This window comes from Ostrinia furnacalis, unplaced genomic scaffold (genome assembly GCF_004193835.3).
Source record: "Ostrinia furnacalis isolate ACB-3 unplaced genomic scaffold, ASM419383v2 OfSCF3085, whole genome shotgun sequence".
Lineage (NCBI taxonomy): Eukaryota > Metazoa > Arthropoda > Insecta > Lepidoptera > Crambidae > Ostrinia > Ostrinia furnacalis.
In genome coordinates, this window is record NW_021133324.1 from 217,961 (window position 1) to 237,316 (window position 19,356).

A 19,356-nucleotide genomic window follows, 5' to 3' on the forward strand; every position below is an offset into this window, starting at 1 on the left:
TGTAGGGGTAAACCCATGATTTAAATTGTAAATGCATAGGGTAAATAGGTTTTTGTCTGTGGTGTCTTTTAGGCATAAATCTAATTTCTTTGGTCCTAATTTCCTTGTTTTCCGTGGCATAAAATGGCCTAGGAAATTATAACAGACCATTTTTAATTCGGCGTAAAGTCAAATTTTGAGTATTTCTTTATTAGAATAAGTTTAAAATTTTCATTTTAAGAAATGGGTATCAGAATAGATATAAAACAACTTGTTTTTAACTCTTAACTCAATCTACTGCATTTATCTTCCTTAGTTGTGTAAAAAGGTCGTAATGATACAATATTCATTGGAATGTTTGCTTGCGAAGGTACACAAAAATGGGTCGAACAAAAAAAGCAAACCACAGAAGAAAACTTACGAGAAACAATTATTTATAATAATTTCCTTGGCTACCAAAAATTCATGACCTTATAACTTTGTTTCTAAAACGAATTATGACACCCCTTTTAGATATATTAGCTTAGTTTTTGCTACTTAATGCAGTGGGAAACTAAAAATAGTTAAAAACAAAAAATTTTTTCATACCAAGGAAATTAGGCAAAATTGACCATTTTTGGCGAAATACCCCAAAACCCAATACAAAAAAGGGCTTTTCGACAACTTTGCAACCACTTTTATAACTTTGTATAAAAAACAAAACAATGTAATTTATTGAAATGAAACAATGATAAGCCTTTAATTGAATAAAGTCAATAAAATCAAATAAACGTATAAAATAAGCTATTTTCATAGCCTAGAGCAGTGATGGCCAAGAGGTCGACCGCGGTCTACCGGTCGACCGTGAAGACGATTTTGGTAGCCCACGAGAGTTAAATAAACTGAAATTATTTTAAAATATTTTATAGGTATCTATCTACCTATAAAATAGGTACTCACACGTTTCGGTCGGTCGTAACGTGGTAGTATTGTTGCTGCTAAAATGTCTTATTTCGCTCTTCTAAACTCTACCTTGCAGTCAACCGCAAGAAATATTTTCTAGCATAAGTAGACCTCACAGGTCAAAAGTTTGGCCACCCCTGACCTAGAAAGATATAACGCGCAAGAAAAGTACAAAAATCTTTTTTTTTTAATATGTTAGTCATAATCATAGTCGAACTCTTAAAATAAAAATTATAAATTTATTATTATTATTGACTATGAATTATGAAATGGCCTAATAAAAACGGATTATTTATAATATTATGTAAAATGCATGATTTGATAAAACTATATTAAGTAATTGACTATGAAATTTTTGCATGTCTTGTAGACGAAACATGTTGAACCTGATTGTTTTTATCTGACATCTGTATTTTACCATGTTCCTGTGCAAATAAATGAATTTGAATTTGAATTATTAAATAATAAAATTCTTCTAATTTTTGAAATCGCGTTTATTGCAATGACATAATATTACCATAAATAAAAACATCTTAGCCCCCCTAGACAAAACGCACTTTTTGATCGAATCGAAAATCGAATCCGTCAAAACTCCATACAAAAAAGGGGCTTTTCGACCACTTTTCGACTGGTTTGCGATTAAAATGTGCACTTTGTCTAGACCCATAGGTTGTAAGTACCTACTTGTCCCGGTCCGTGTGTTTCTTTTGTAGGGTTCTGTAGTCCTGACAAGGAACCCTTAAAGTTTCGTTATGTCCGTCTCCCCCCCTCCCTCTAAAAACTAAACTGTTGGCTTGAAAAATCTGTAAAAATTCGTGATTATATTAGTACTTTTATGAACTTTCAACGAAAACTTTAGCGGTTAAGATAGATCAGTTAGTTTAAGAGTAATAGTCGTTTTACTCTTGCATTAGTTTTAATTGGAAAATGGAATATCTACACAATTTAGGTTACGTATTTAGCTAAGTTCACATTTTGTTCAATGATGGATTTCTTTTTCTTCAACTATTTGATTAAGGGTTAAGTCTACTCATCTCTTTTGGGACCATAGACAAAAGAGGGTTGAAACTTTTTTTTAAATATGGCAATATCATGTACGGCAATTTATAAATTTTCGCGGGTGAATCCGGGTGATCGTAAAGATTTTTTCACGGTGAAAATTTCCAGAAATGGATCTCGCAAAGCTGAAACATGTGAGCAATTTGAACGACTATATTTCCGTTACACAGGAAATAGTCAATAACTCACACAAAAACCTAAAAATCCAGTTTAACATGTCTTCTGTGCTCTTGCTAAAAAAAGTTAGATCTTTGGAGATTGAAGTAAGTTTTAACATCTATTTGTTTATTTTAACCACAACATACAATACAAATTCATATTCAATAAATATTTCTTTGTAGTACTTCAACAAATGCGAGGGAAATGGTGCGGCGTTGATTTTGTTTGAACGTATGGTGGAACAACCAGTGTCCAAGACATGGGGTTTACTTGGCAAGGAACTGGTGGCTCTGTTGCAGTACTGGCTCGATGCTATGCGCAAACACCTCATAAAGCACAGCCATCATTGGTGGACATTCTTGAATTCGCTTCTCAAGTTCATAAAAGTAAGTAGAGTCCAGCTTATTTAACTCCCCTCTGACCACTTTTTTCTAAAGTACACACGACAGCATATTATGCTAAATACAGTGGTCTCTTATGTCCTTTGTTATAGAAGCAATTTTGCAACAATAACAAAATTTTGTACCACATAGCTATGTGTTTAATTTGTTTACATATCTTTTTTTATGTAAATATATCTGTTTATGATTGTACTAACAGAGCATGAGAGTGAAAGACAAGAGCCTTCCTGACATACTAGTGGAAGGCACGGCCGAGTGTCTTCTGGACCTGGCAACCAGCTCCGAACCAGATACAGCCCAGCGCTGTGAGATCTTATACTCCCTCAATTTGTGCTGCGCTGAGTCTAGTAGAGAGATAAGATTTGCATTGAGGACTCACTTCGAAGGGTATTTGTGAGTATTATTCACTTTTGATTGTTTCATTTCTAAAATCCATGAATGATAAATTAATTTCTATAGTTTTTCTTATTGAGTCTAAACAAATGTTGTATTTTGCAAACTGTGAACAATAATAAATATCATTGCTTTAACTTCTAAAAACTTTTTACTAATATAATAAATTAGTTTCTTTACTTTTATTACACTGATTGTATACTGTAACATTATGGATGCAATAAATGATTGAATATTATTTATTGATTAGCACATAAAAATAATACATTATGATAATGATAAAAGTCCAGTCGCCGAGCAGATAGAATTCCGTCCAATGACCCCAAGCTACCTACCCATCCTTATCGCTTGCATGTAAATACTTATATTGCTGTCACGCTCGCACACTCACTGTGGCCGCCCGTCACACAGTCGCGACAGCCTGGGGTCATTGGACGAAATTCTATCTGCTCGGCGACCGGACTTTAGCTTCATGTGCCATTGTCTGTTCATAAACCTGCTTAAGCTAACAATATCTTTCTAGCACCAAACTAGCTTCTCTCCTGGCTTCCTGCGGTCACCTTCCCACTCAGTACTGCATGTTAGAAGCATTGCTTCGCTGGCTATTACCGCGGCATGACGCGTCTGTGAGGCAAGCGGCCGCTGCTAGGTGGTTTCCGGCTGAAATCGTCGGGAGGAAAGCGTTGCAACTGTTCCTGGAGAGACCTTGGCAGAACTTCTTTCAGGTAAGAACTCATTTTTAATATCTTCTTTCTATTTTTGTTAGCTAAAACTGTCCCTATTGGACTTGGAAGACTGAACAGGTGATCGAAAATAATTTTTTGATGTTCACTCCCTAATATCTCCAAGTTCTTCCATACTTCAGAGAAAAGCAGTTTTGAGTGTCTTGAGACTTTCATAACTTATAGTCACTCTGGTGACAGCAAAGTGCTGAAGTCCGGTCGCCGAGCACATTAAATTTCGTCCAATGACCCCAAGCTACCCATCCTTATCGCTCGCGCGTAATTATATTACTGTTGCGACTGTGCGACGGGCGACCGCAGTGAGTGAGAGCGGACTTTAGCCAATGTACAATAGAGGCGTCTCCATCCCATGTAGCGCCCGTGTGCAATCATCAACCTAGTGCCCTCTAGTAAACTCGGGAGCGCCAGTGGCGCACGACGCTCTCTAGAACCGTGTGCAACGCACACCCTGCATTATAGGCAAATCCGCCTCTAGGATTCAAGGTATAATTCGCAACTAAAGTAAAATAGTGGGAGCGTGCGACGTCCACCCACAAGGTGAACCGACGACCTGATAAAGGTAGCAGGAAGACGCTGGATGCAGGCCGCTACCAACCGTGCGATTGTGGAAGTCATCGGGGGAGGTCTATGTTCAGCAGCTTAGTGGACGTCCTGTGGTTGAAATGATGATGATGATGATGAAAGTAGATTATAGGTCTAAGTACGGGACTATTCCCACCTCTCGTTCCCACTTTCCACGACTGCAAGTCCTGTATAGCCAGGATCTACAGTTTGTCATAAAAACCCAACCAATATAGGTCAAGTTTCTCCCGGGGGAAAGTTAAACTGTCATTGACCCGCAACGAAATTAACCAGAAGAACATAGGAGAAGAAGATAGGTCTAAGCTGTGATATAGGTCAAAAGTTGGTACTCTGCTGGCTACTGCCGCGAGATTTCGAACTCCTATGTTCTTCTGATTAATTTAGTTGCGGGTCCAATGACAGTTTAACTTTCCCCCGGGACAAACTTGACCTTCATTGGTTGGGTTTTTGTGGCGGTCAAGCTGTAGATCCTGGCTACACAGGAGTTGCAGTGGTGGGAACGAGAGGTGGGAATAGTCCCGTACTGCCGCGAGATGACGCGTCTGTGAGGCAAGCAGCCGCTGCTAGGTGGTTCCCGCTGAAGTGGTCGGGAGGAAAGCGTTGCAACTTTTCCTGAAAGACCTTTGACGAACTTATACCATAAACTGTCAGCATTAGCGTATTTAGGGTTATGTCTCAGGCCTCAGGGGACTTGGCCCCTGACACGCTATGATAAGGGGGGAAGGGGGTGGTATTGGTATCATAGCTCATGAATGAGTACCTCAGATCATTGATCTGAGATGAGTACTATCAACAATCTTCTAATCGGTGACCCAAAAGATGATTGAAATCTTATTAACATAGCTCTAGTCCAAGTCCGTCTGTTGTGTAGATAAATTACTTGGTCCTGAATATATTAAAACTCTCATAACTTGTGGTCACCCTGGCGTCTAATACCACTGTAGCTCAATGCTTAGAGTAGTGAAAATTCATGGGATCAAGTCCCATCTGAGAAAAAGCTTTTATTATGTAAAATTTTTAAAAACTATAAACATTGCATATTATTTTTGTTCCAGGACGCCAGAGATTTTTTGAACGCGTTCAACGCTACTGGCAGTCTCGTAACGTCGTTTTTATGCCGCAAAATAACCGTGGGCTCTGTGGCCGTGTTATCGGTAAGTCATTCTTGTTGATACTTGGTTAAAAAAGTAATGAGAATGGGATATTTCTAGCCATCACAAAAATCTGAAAAAAATTGGGCAGGTAGCTTAATTCTTCACTAGAAACTGGTAAAAAATTCATTTAAGTTCACCATTGCGTTTAAGAATTACATTCATCTGAACGCGACCAGTCGGATGATTTTCTTGACTCTCCAAAAAGGCCTAAAAATAATACTGCCTCGACTCGTGCAACCGAGTTAGCAAGAGCAAGAGGGTAAATATCTGTTCGTTATAAAAGTGTTTTTGTCGCAAAATCCTGTGACAGTGAGTTTTACATCAATGGTTTATTGTTCTTAGGGCACAGAGAAGAGAGAGACATGGTTGGATCTCAACTCGCGTTATGACAGCGCGTCCGTCGTGCTCGACCCGCGGCTTGTGGACGCGCTGTGCGCGCGCGACGCGCCCGCCTGTGAGAGCCTCATACTGCACGCGCGTGACGTCACCACGCTGCAGCTCACCAGGTGAGAACCTCCTAAAGTCGCTTGGCTTTGCGCGTGACGTCAGACTATCACAGCTGGAGGTGGAGGTCGATGAACTCATCTTAGGTAACTAAAAATTAGGTAAAGCCTGGTCCGTGAGCACGTAGAATCCCGTCCAATGACCCCAAGCTGCCCATCCTTGTCGCTCGCACGTAATTATGTTGCTGTCGCGCTCGCACACTCACTGCGGGCGCGCGTCGCACAGTCGCGACAGCAATATAATTACGCGCGAGCGATAAGGATGGGTAGCTTGGGGTCATTGGACGGGATTCTACGTGCTCACGGACCAGGCTTTATATAGAATTAGCATTGCCGAGACCATAGGTGTGTACTCATTAAGAGACTCCTCAACTCGTGTGACGACAGCGCGTCCGTCGTGCTCGACCCACGGCTTGTAGACGCGCTGTGCGCGCGCGACGCGCCCGCCTGCCAGAGCCTCATACTGCACGCGCGTGACGTCACCACGCTGCAGCTCACCAGGTGAGAACCTTCCTAAAGTCGCTTGGCTTTGCGCGTGACGTCAGACTATCACAGCTGGAGGTGGAGGCTCTCAATTAGCTTGTCAAGCAACATTTTGTTGACAAACGTCAGTGATCGGTACTGCGCCGAAGCTATAGGGCTGACTTCGGTAAAATGAAGTGACGTGAGGTGCCAAACTGCGGTAAATGGCTTAGCATGAATTATCATGAATAATATTAACTACTTACTCGTATTTACCTCTCAGTGTCTTGAGGCAACTTAATAAAGTACATTTTTTGTTTTTATTATTATTAAGGCAATTAAATACTGCACAGTATTTAGTACACCATTCTCTTTATTTTCTTCCATCATACACAAGAATAAGTACACGTGCGTGAGTCAATGTTCGCTCGTATGTGAGGCCTTGTCGAATAGTATCCTGTAGGTGGGCCAACTTGCGTGTTTTGTTTTCGATGTAAACTCGCGGAGATGAACAGGCCTGGTAATATAGAATTAGCATTGCCGAGACCATAGGTGTGTACTCATTAAGAGACTCCTCTACTCGTGTGACGACAGCGCGTCCGTCGTGCTCGACCCGCGGCTCGTGGACGCGCTGTGCGCGCGCGACGCGCCCGCGTGCGAGAGCCTCATACTGCACGCGCGTGACGTCACCACGCTGCAGCTCACCAGGTGAGAACCTCCTAAAGTCGCTTGGCTTTGCGCGTGACGTCAGACTATCACAGCTGGAGGTGGAGGTCGATGAACTCATCTTAGGTAACTAAAAATTAGGTAAAGCCTGGTCCGTGAGCACGTAGAATCCCGTCCAATGACCCCAAGCTGCCCATCCTTGTCGCTCGCACGTAATTATGTTGCTGTCGCGCTCGCACACTCACTGCGGGCGCGCGTCGCACAGTCGCGACAGCAATATAATTACGCGCGAGCGATAAGGATGGGTAGCTTGGGGTCATTGGACGGGATTCTACGTGCTCACGGACCAGGCTTTATATAGAATTAGCATTGCTGAGACCATAGGTGTGCGCTCATTAAGAGACTCCTCTACTCGTGTGACGACAGCGCGTCCGTCGTGCTCGACCCGCGGCTTGTGGACGCGCTGTGCGCGCGCGACGCGCCCGCGTGCGAGAGCCTCATACTGCACGCGCGTGACGTCACCACGCTGCAGCTCACCAGGTCAGGAGTAGATTACCAAGTAATGGTTAAAGATTGCAGATGGATTTCAGCTGGAATTAGGCCATTCAACCCCAAAAAGAACGAATGGAACCGTCATAAGAACGATGTTTGACTTGACGTCACTGCACTCTACGTCTACGTCTACTTGTCCATGACGTCACTGCACTGCAGCCAACCAGGGTCCCGATTGCGCTAATTTGTAATGCCTCCAATGCATTAGCGTTTCATCTCTAGTTCACACTCCAGTCACGCTCCATTTTCATTCCAGCTGATGTGCAATTCGGTATCGCGGTTAAGTTTACGCGCAATCAAAGATGAAACAACGGATTTAAGCACTTCCTATTAAAAGTCCGAACATCTTATTTGTTCACTAAAACAGAACCTTCATTCTTTCCTTGACGAGTTCTGCTAGTCTTCAACTCGACTCATTACACCTGTACTATGCGTCAACCTTTAATACAAGGATTTGCGACGGTCGATTATAGCCCATTTCACTGATGCCTTAACACGATTCTGCTAATCCTGGAGCATCATACGAGACTCCTGGCTTCATTGTAACCTTTTGTTTCAGGGATGCATCAGAACTAACGTTACTGGTACACACAACACATCCCCCTCGGCTTAGTCCGTCTGGGGTTACGATCGACGACAGCTGCGAAGTGAAGGTAGTCGTCAGTTCGCACACAGACTTGCGACAAATCGACCGGGCACTTCGCGATGTCTTCGGTCACAAGTATCAGGTACGTGATTGTACAGGTACCTACTGTTATTTTTAAATACAGGTTGATTGTGTAATAAGTATCAACTTTTTTTTTAATAAGCTCTTAGAACAATTTAACAATACAACTTTATTTTAATTATTCTAAATCGCGGTATTTTTCGCGAAAAAAATTGTTGAAAGTATAATTCGCCATAATGGGCACCCGCCCATATCTTAATTTTTAAAAGTTAAGGCTTTTTTTCGCGTACCATTACGTCTAAATGCTTTGTAGTTAACTGTGTTTACAGTTTTTTTTTCTATGAACGAAGCAAATTATCCACGTGAGCCAATTTTGAAACCGTGCACAGCGGATAAAAACAATTAAATATTAAAGAAAAAAGTTTTCTTTGGGTACGTAAATCGATTAAGTTACTGATTCTGAGTCACTCCTAAAAAATTGCACACTGAAAATTTCCAGTATGGTCCGGTCCCTGAGCACGTAGAATTTTGTCCAAGCTACACATCTGTATCGCTCGCGCGTAATTATATTGCTGTTGCGCTCACACACTCACTGCGGCCGCCCGTAGCACAGTCGCGACAGCAATATAATTACGCGCGAGCGATAAGGATAGGTAGCTTGGGGTCATTGAACAAAATTCTACGTGCTCCGTGACCAGACTTTAGTATGTACAAAAGATATAACGATGCCACAGTGTTTCGCTTGATTTGCTACCGTCTTTGTTTATCGATGATTATGTCAGTACAGTCAGCATTAAACAATTCGTGACACTCAAAGAAGCCAAAAAGTTCGCAACACGTCTTTATTACAACTGGAATAAGGGTGTGTTTTCAACATTTTGGCCTCTTTGGGTGTCACGATTTATTTGACTGTACCTTATGTAGGTCTAGGTACCTATGCCGACATGAGGTGATGATTATTTATGTTTTTTTAAGGAATTTGTGGTTTGTGTATTCGTGTTAAGATCCAAATTTGTAATACGACATTATGTGATATAGGATTGATTGATTGTTTTCAAGATAAAAACACAATCATTGTCTTGGATCAAAATAATCAAATGTGGTGTGATTTAGTTAGCGAAAATATGCGAAAGAAGGTAGCAACTGTTTAGATCTGTCGCTTTGATTTTGCTCTGTCCAAATTCCAAATAATTATGTAGATAATGTTAAATGTTGTGCCTATGCTTAATGACACGCACACTACAATAATGACGCTCGGATTGCTCGGATCAAACTCCCCACACCCCGCGCTTCCCTCGACCAAAAATTGGTAGGGCGCGTCTTCGTGAAACGATCTATACCTAAATTGATTATTCAAATCAGACCTTATTATTGGGGCATGCATAAGTAAAAAACGTATAGTGGGGTACCTACCTAAAAAACTATTCTTGAGTGTAGAATACTTAAGTGTAGTTTTATTAATCAGAATTATTAATTATTGAATCTTATATGCTATCAAAATGTATTTCAGTGCGATGACATCAATAAAGATTCCCGTAATTTATCAATGAGTCATATAATTAGGTACTTAGAAATAAGAATTATCAGTATGATTGGCTAAAAATAATGCGATGATAAATCTAAATGATGTTTTTTTGTTTGCAACTATATTTTATTATCGCCATTTAAATTTTCAGTATCCATTACCTTTTCGTTACAGCCAATGTAGGTACTACGATATGAAAAACCTTTTTTTTAAGCAGGCGAAGCCGCGGACACAAGCTATCTTACTAATATTATAAATGCGAAAGTTTGGATGTCTGGATGTTTGTTACTCTTTCACGCAAAAAATTTTGAACGGATTTTGGTGAAACTTTACAGTATTACCTATTGTTTATAACCCAGAATAACATATAGGCTATAATTTAGACGATCTTTAACAGACTCAATTTCACGCGGGTGAAGCCGCAGGCAGAAGCTAGTCTTCAATAAATAAGTTTTATATTGTATTTCCATCGTTTATGTTTTAGCGAATATCAAGGAAGGCATGACGTCACTTACCTACCCTTCTTCAATTTAATATTTTTTTACAGATGCTACTAGATTTGAATAAGCCCACATCCTTGTCGCCGCAAGAAAATTATGAAAGCAGCAGAAAACTTGCCAATAGTTTGGTAAATAATTTTGATATTTTACTAAACTGGGCATATTATTTTGTGTTTTGTTCTTCCGTTGCGTCATTGACTCTTATCGCTTAAAAAAACAGACATTTAGGTATTTTCGCGATCGATTCACGAACTAAAAAAGTTGAAGCGAAACTAATTCAGAATTATAGCCTGACCAGGAACATAAAAACCCTGGCATAGAGGCGCGTCAATTGCATTTGATAGTGCAACACTGAGTACAGTCGTACCTGTGTTAAATTAATAGGCTAACTTTATGTATCAGGGTTCAGGATTACGGGCTAATTTGATATTTTCATAAATAAACGAAAAAATATTATTATAGGTAACATGGTTTAAATAAATTAAATGAAACCATCAATCGAGTTAGTAGGATTTATTTTATTATTCATCAATAATCAAATTCAGAACTTGAATATTCAACTGCAATGTCTGCTCATGAACGCTTCAAACTCGGTACTTCTTTACCAATTCCATAAAATTCAACACTTAGAAAGTGACAAAAAACTTTAAAATAGGTATTTGAAACAAATCATAGTGGACTGTACTATACGATAAACATGTCAGTCAATTTGACAACCTTTGTCGGAAACATTATTCAATGAACCGAATGAATGTCCGAACCCTTAGTATTTCTCTTCGATAAATACTTTAACACATTGTGAACCACTTTTCTTTCACGACTATAAAAAGATTTTAGCAATTTACTTAATTCACAAAATCAATTGCGCACATTTAAAATAAAGTTTGTTTACACTTTGACAGCAATAGACTGACATGCAAGGTGACATGTCAATGAAGTTTTCAGTTACTGTTGCCATTAAAAGAAATTAGTACCATTAGTTTTCCGCAACATGGCGAGGGTTTTTATGTTCCTGGTCAGGCTATAAAACTGTCATGAATGTTACTTTTTCTAAAGGGGGTAAAAAAACAAACTATACTCGATTCTGCGACATCATAACAGATGACGTTGTTTTTGTTAATATTACTTTTAATAAAATACACCTTAATATGTGGGTACTTCGTCATTTTTGCAAAATGACATTGTTGTGTTTTTTGTAAGTTCTAACCTTGTTGTTGTTGTTTATTTTGTATTGTTATTTTAGGAGGAAGACACTCGGTTCTCTCATCCCATCGAAGTGCAGAAGCGTAAACGATCAGGTACGAACGATGTTTAGGACATTTTTTAACTGCAATGTTATCTATACTAATATTATAAATGCGAAAGTAACTCTGTCTGTCTGTTTTCACGCCTAAACCACTGAACCGATTCTGATGAAATTTAGCGTAAAGATAGTTTGAGTCCCGGGAAAGGACATAGGATAGTTTTTATCCCCCGTATTTGAAATAGGAATACGCGCGATAAAGTTTTTTTGTGACAGACAAAATTCCACGCGGGCGAAGCCGCAGGCGGAAAGCTAGTATTAAATATGCGTCGAGATTCCCAAGTAGTAACTACTGCAATAAGGCTTTAAAAAGTACAAAATCAGTTATAATTATTTACTATAAAAAAGTTTCAATATTGGAATTTCTGGGCCTTCAAACGCCTGCTTTTGTAAAGATCTCACAAACATTGACACCAAAACTTTTGCGTTCATAAGTAAACAAACATTTTGTGATACCATTAAATATTTTTAGGGTATATGGTACGATCCAGACACCCGACGGCATGGCAGTCGCCTTCCACTGCGTCAACTTCTTCTTTAGCACAGGTATCTTTGATATTTTCTAAAACTAAATAAACTATTTATTATTGTATACTTTATGGGTATTTAACACGAATGCACCGTGTCAAGTTATTTGAAAACTATGAATATCATTCCAGAAAACATAATGTTACAATGTAGGTAGGGTAAAATGTAAAATACCTATAAAGACGAATTTAAATTAAAAGCAGAGGCATGCACTTGCACATTGTATCATGATGTGGTTTTGGTACATAATTAATGTCATAATATGCTTCAAATTTAAATGCGTGTTTTTAGGTATGTTAAATTTTACACTGTGTTCTGACATAGTATAGGTACGTAGTATGAGCATTTCATTTTGAATTTTTTAGGCAAGGTTTACTCGAAAAGTTTTCTAAGCATTGTTCCTAAGTATAAATTATTATGTTCTGACACAAACCTATTTTCCAGCTTCATGAAAAACTAGCATCACTCCCGCAGTATAAATTTGACAAAGAAGCAGTGCATGTGTGCGCTTTACCAGAGCTTTCAACAGTCACAGAGGTCAGCGAAACTGACGACAAACCAAGCCTTAACAGCACAAGTACTTTCAAACTCAACCGGCCTTTTGGCGTTTGCTACAAAAGCAATAAATCCTCCGACAGAAACTCGCAAAGCGACGGCGAGGTCCACAACAAGTCTAAAATCAGCCGGTACCTCTCACCAGCAGCTAAAGACGACGATCACTCCACAAGCTGCCTCCTAGTTGCCACTATAGGATCAGACGAATCCGTCATAAACGACACACTAGAACGCCTGACCAAGAATAAAAACTTCCAACCTGACAATATTGTCGATTTGCTAGTACAAGAGGCACTACAGAAAGATAACGAAAAAGAATTGAGAGACAGCGGAATCAACACCGGCGATAACAAAAAAACACAGGAACCGACTGAAATAAACAATGCAGCAATAGACAAACCAATCGAGAAAGAAAACACTGATGTGGTTCAGAATAAACCAGTTGCTGGAAAAACTTGCACCGTTATAAGCAATACGACTACAGATGAGTCGAACGACGTTGTCTATGATACGCCGCTGAATTTTGTGAACGTTAGAAAAAGGAATGTAAAAGCGAAGGTAGTAATTGAAAATAGAACACATATGAATGAAGGGAACATGTTTAATGTAGAAGACGTTGAACAATTCTTTTCGCAGCACATTTCAGAGAACAATCGCGGGGAAATCGTGATCAGTCCAACTTTAGCCAGAAAAATCAACGAAACCAGTTCAGAAAGTGAACAATTCGAAGATTGTCTTATGATTCGTGAAGATAACAATTTGGATGTTGAACAGATTGATGTTTACGATATAGACATTATAGAATGCCTGAACTCTATAGTGGACAAAGTGTGTAACGATTTTGAGAAATGTGCAGAAATACTGAACCGTGAAACAACGGAAATGGATTTGATCGATATTGCTGATATGGATGTGATTAATCCTGAAGAAAATGTGCAAAGTCCGCTCAAAGATATAAGTAACATCGAGAAAAAATCCACTGACAACAATTCTGAAAACATGGATGCAAAAGAGAGAAGCACAAAACAAAAAAGCATCAAATTGACATTCAACACTAAAAAAACAGCTAAGACGCGAGCGAATGCAAGGAAAAAGAAGAATAAACTAGAGTTGGAGATAGCTTCTAACCTGTCTCCAGTAAAAAAAGCAGACGATGTAGATGTTGCTGCAAATATTCTAAAAACACCTGAGCGTGTGTCAAAATCGCCATCAAACAGATCTGTCGACTTAGACACGGCGTTGATTCGCAGAAAACGTAAATTGTACTCGCCCAAAGACGAAAGCGAACATGAGAGGGTTATACAAGTGACAGAGATGGACGAGGATAAAGATTTCAAAACGTCCAAGGTTCACACACCGAAGTATAAAGCTACGAGCTACAAAGACATTGAGATGGACCGCCAAAAACGATTGAGACAGCCGCGTAACAGAAAAAGCACAGCTAAAACTATAGACTCTCCTTCACCGCGCACGAAAAAAATGAATGATATCTTCAATAACTTGAAAAGCAAAGTGGAATGTCCAGATACTCTTACAGTGGTTGACAAGAACACTCAAAATGATTTAGCTGTTTACAATTTCACAAGCGATAGTGAAGACGAGGATTTTAAACAGAAGAAAATCGAAGTCCAAAAACGCATCAGTTCTACAACTGTTGCCAGCGGTGATTCGATTTCGACTCGATTAGGCCGATCGATCAATCGCGTCAATTATTCTGAAACTAAATCTTCAGATGAAACAAATAAAAAGAGTGACCCAAAAAAGAAAAGAACAATTAGACGCAAAAAAACTCAGCCAAAATCACGTTTAGTAAAACCAGTTAATGATATAATTGATGAAAAAATGAGGAAGAATGCCCTGGAAGAACTAAATACATCACTAGTACTAGACAAACCACCTGAAAGAATTCCTGAAGAACCAAAGCTGATATTACCCGTAAAACCACAAATGGAACCTATCCCAGATGATACTGTCGTTGAGGTTAAGGAGACGAATGAAAAACCGAAGAAAACAATTAGGAAGAATAAGAGAACAGAGGCATTATCTTTGAAAAAAGAGAAAAATCTTAAACTGCATACTTTAGTCATTGAAAAGGACAACGATGATAGAACTATCAGTCCTTTACCAGGTCTAAATGTAGAAACTATTCAAGAACCGAATAATGATGCCAATGATTCCGTGTCGGCAAAGATGCTACAGAAATTTAAGGAAATATATCAAGATGGCCCTGAAGCGTACATAAATGAGACAAACACGACTCAAAATCTATTGTCTGATGTTGAACACATTAATTATAGTCCAACTATGAATATCACTGATGAGTTTAACAAAGCTGGCAATTACTCTAAATTATCCGATGTGTCAAACGAAATTGTCGAAGTTTCAGAGAAGCCGTCGAAGAAAAAGACCAATGCTAAGAATGCTGTTATAGATTTATCAGAAAATTATGATCGAAAGGCAGACAGCGCTACTATACTACGAGTAAAGAAAGAAAAGGCAGTTGAAAAAAAGAAGGCTAAGAGAGAAACACAACAAGTAATCAATTTGACAAAAATATCGGATGCCAAGTCGGAAGTATCGATAGAAACTGTTGGAAAGTCTCCGATAACAGCTCATGGAGATTCCGATGAACAACCACCTAACGCAGAGTTGCTCACGGAAAAAATTAAACCACGCGATTTAGACGTCGAGTATCAAAACCAGTCTGTTAGAGACTACTTGGATAAACTCAGAGAAGTGGTGAATGAGTCGCCGGCGAATAAAGAAAGGAAAGATTCTACCGATTCTGTTAGCACTCGAGTTCTTAACACTGATAAGCGTTCTAAGGTTAAATCTCCAGTTGTGTCCGTTTCGCGACTTTCGCTTGAAGATATTTCTCGATGGCTTCCCTCACGGCGGAATTCGGATACAGATTCCAGCTACTCAAAGGCAACCCCACAACTAGATACTAAACAAAAACAAAAGTACAATAAACATGTTATGGAAAAAGAATCATCATCAGATAATGATGAGTCGCCTGTCCAAAAAATAGATAAGATATCATTGGAATTCAATTCAAGCAACGATAGAAGACCTGACATTAAAAAGACAAAAACTACTCATTCTAAAAACAAGAAAAAGATTGAGGAAGAAGTTCCATCACACAATGAATCTGAAGAATCTATCAAGCCTAACGAAAAGCATAGTAAGAAACATAAGCAAGAAAAGTATATTAATTTAGAAGAACCCAAAAAGGAATATACGAAACGGTTGCGATCTCGCGGTGATTACAATAAAAATAAAGATACGACAAAAACTAGTAATGGTACCGTATCTCCCGTACTTGAAGCGAGAAATGTAACGCCCAAGAAAATCAAAACTAAGCTCTCTCAAGAAAACCGAAAGTCTTTGATATCCCCAATAAAATTGTTCAGTGATTTCAAGGCAAGGAATGATACGTCACCAGCCACATCCATTAAGAAACTAGGAAGCATCATCAGTAACTTGGAGAAAGAATTGAAAGACGATTTGAAGCCAAACTACTTGTATAAATCTAAAAAGGAAGAAATATCTAGTCCAGGGTCTTCATCGTCAAAAATAGAGGATAAAGAAATCAGTTCTTCTACGGTAATAGAAGTTGAAAAAACAAGGAAGAGAAAGTCAAAGAGTCCAGTAATAAGCAACGTGAAAAGAAGGAAAGCAGAAGATACTGTTGTGTCCATCTCTGAGAGTGGACCGAGCGTTTCCAGCGTCAATGAGTGGTTTAGAAGAAATGCACCTGTAAGCAAAGGTAAATATCAACTGTATCTAAAGCCTGGTCCGTGAGCACGTAGAATTTTGTCCAATGACCCCAAGCTACCCATCCTTATCGCTCGCGCGTAATTATGTTGCTGTCGCGCTCGCACACTCACTGCGGGCGCGCGTCGCACAGTCGCGACAGCAATATAATTACGCGCGAGCGATAAGGATGGGTAGCTTGGGGTACCAGGCTTTATAAAAATTATAACATTATTCTATTGTTATACTTAGCTGTATTGATCCTTGTTCTTTGATTTTAGCGGAGAGTGTGAGCGCATCTATTCAAGAAAACATTGAGAACGTTATGGAAAAACTCGACACCACTCTTGTTGAAATACATCAGAACACCAGTAAAAAGTAAGTCTCTATTTAGCATCAAAAGCTTTCTCTAGATATATTTTTTTAATGTAATCAATAGGCTAGTTTCCTAAAAAAAAATTTTTAGTCCATTATGTTTAATATCAAAAAATATTGGACACCTATATTTTTGTCAATCTAACAAACAATTACATAGTTATGGTGCGTTGAAGTTCCGCGCGACGTCACAAAGTGCGGCACTTTTATGCACTCATTGACGTCACGGGCCTCTTCTTAAGAACTTTGGCGCGCTTTATCTCTTTAAATTTTCATTAGTTTGAAAAAGTGAAAAATACGTGTAGAGTATTTTTTTATAAGTTAACTGACGGACTAATTAAAACTCTTGCTTTTTGACCCAGGAAACATCCCTATTATTTAGTCAATAGTGTTCGGTTGAGTTGATGAGTAAGTGAACAATAAGCCTAGGCTCAGACCACCGATTTTTTGTCGGCCTATAGTTTAATCGGGCAGTTATCAGTATGGGCATGTATGGAAGTGCGCATATTACATCGATTTGGAATCGGCCGATTCTTCATACAAATTAGAATCGGGTCCAACTATCGGCCAACTAAAAATAGATGGTCTGCGCCTAGGCTAAGTGACGTCAAACGATCTTAATAAATGGTAGCATACCTTTGAAGTGTCTAACGTGGTCTAACTCTAAACAAGTTATCTAGTTACTTCATCATAATCATGTCATTAGGCCCAGAACAGACGGTGAAACGCAACTGCAACTGCTAGTTAATTTTGAGTTGCAACTAAGTTTCTGCCGTAGCGTCCGTTGAGAGACCACACATGACGCGACCAGTTTGAAACTTTCAGTTTCATTCATCAGAATCATCAGAAAGTTGCAGTTTCGTTGTAGTTGCGTTTCACCGTCTGTTCTGGGCCTAAGTCTCCACTACAACAGGATGACACTCTTAACCAGAGGTAAATGGAAGATTTTATCTACATTCTACGCTGGCCAGACAAATTGCAGAGGCCTGATGTTTGCATATTTTCTTACTTTCTCGCCTCTTATGATATCCACGGGTTACTTAGAAGCATTCTTCTTCCACGGGTTACTTAAAAGCAATTACATTACAGGTTCATTCACATGTTTGTGGAGGCACAAAAGCATCTCAACGAGGTGAAGCAAGAACGGCGCAAGTTATACAAAACAATTGCGTCGGACATCTTGGCGCGGGTAGTCAAGGTTATGGACGAAAAATTCACGGAATTGGACAAGAGGTGATTGAACATTTTATACATAAAGCTTTGCCCGTATTAGTATACAGGATTGCCCTATAAATATGGATCAAATAAAAGCATTGATTCTATGTCTCAAATGCAACTATTGTACTTTGCCCAAGAGAAGGAAGGAAGGAAGTAACCTAACCTAACCTTCCCATACAAATTGTCGTCAGTAATTAGCCAATATTGTTTCTGTAGGACAGTTATTGCATTTGATCAGTAGATACTTAAAATGACACCCTATTTAAGTCCGACGATTAACGCCGTATGTTATAATCGATTCCAATCCAAATCCGTCCATCAACTGTCATATTTCAATGTTTTCGGTGAAAATATCTACGGTTTTGGATGTTTTTACATTTTCATATTATTTATAAGACTTTTTTGATGCTTTTACACTCTCATTTTGTTTAAATTTGATCGAATACAGATTGAAATTTGGCAGTTGAAGGACGGATTTTGATTAGGATTGATTTTAAATATCAAAAACACCCAGCCTAAAACTACTATTTTTATAATAATCAGATCGCAAGATATGGAGGCAGAGTTCATGGAAAATCTCAAAGTCCAGGCTGCGGCTCTCATCCGGGACGACTGTAGGAAGAAACAAGCCATGGTCAGTCTGCTCAGGGAAGACCTGAACGCGACACTAGCTCGTATAGACAAGAAGAAATACAGGAAAACCCTGTGAACTCGTCTTGTATAGTATAGTCAGACTCAAAAAGTGATACCCAAAGTGGCCAAAAAGTTGACAACACAACCTTATTCCGATAGTAACATATTTTTTCTCAACAACAATGTAACTACTTTTATAATAATTAACTTAAAAAAAAAAAAAACCGACTTCAAATGCGTGAACACAAAAAAAAACTAAAAATTTTAAAAAAGTTCTACCCTTGGGGATGAAATATTTTATTCAAATTCGCATGAAACCACCCTTTTGATAATACCTATTCAACAAAAAAATAATCGTTCAAATTGGTTCATAATCGGCGGAGATATTGCGTATAAAAAATTGCATCCCCAATTTTCCACCCTTGGGGGTGAAATATTTTCTTCAAATTCGCATGAAACCATCCTTGTGATAATACCTATTCAACAAAAAAATAATCGTTCAAATTGATTTATAATCGGCGGAGATATTGCGTATAAAAAAGTTCATCCCCAATTTTCCACCCTTGGGGGTTGTTTTTTCTATTATTAAATTTAAATGGGACCACCCTTGAGGTATTACCTATACGCCGAAAAAAGATTTGTTCAAATCGGTTCATAATTGGCGGAGTAATCGCGTAACAAACATAGAAAAAAAAAACATA

At 38.9% G+C, this 19,356-nt stretch overlaps 1 protein-coding gene across 1 annotated transcript; it reads left to right on the top strand.

The window, feature by feature from the left end:
- The first annotated feature begins 1,868 nt into the window (after positions 1-1,868).
- LOC114357240 (uncharacterized) lies at positions 1,869-18,813 on the top strand. The gene is made up of 17 exons (XM_028310763.1): positions 1,869-2,243; positions 2,322-2,525; positions 2,740-2,933; positions 3,457-3,658; positions 5,314-5,412; positions 5,755-5,918; positions 6,303-6,416; positions 6,972-7,085; positions 7,428-7,583; positions 8,155-8,323; positions 10,335-10,415; positions 11,531-11,585; positions 12,063-12,136; positions 12,563-16,442; positions 16,711-16,807; positions 17,894-18,037; positions 18,566-18,813. Exons 1-17 carry the CDS (start codon positions 2,091-2,093, stop codon positions 18,729-18,731), a joined length of 6,066 nt encoding a protein of 2,021 aa, XP_028166564.1. The 5' UTR covers positions 1,869-2,090; the 3' UTR covers positions 18,732-18,813.
- Positions 18,814-19,356: the final 543 nt, after the last annotated feature.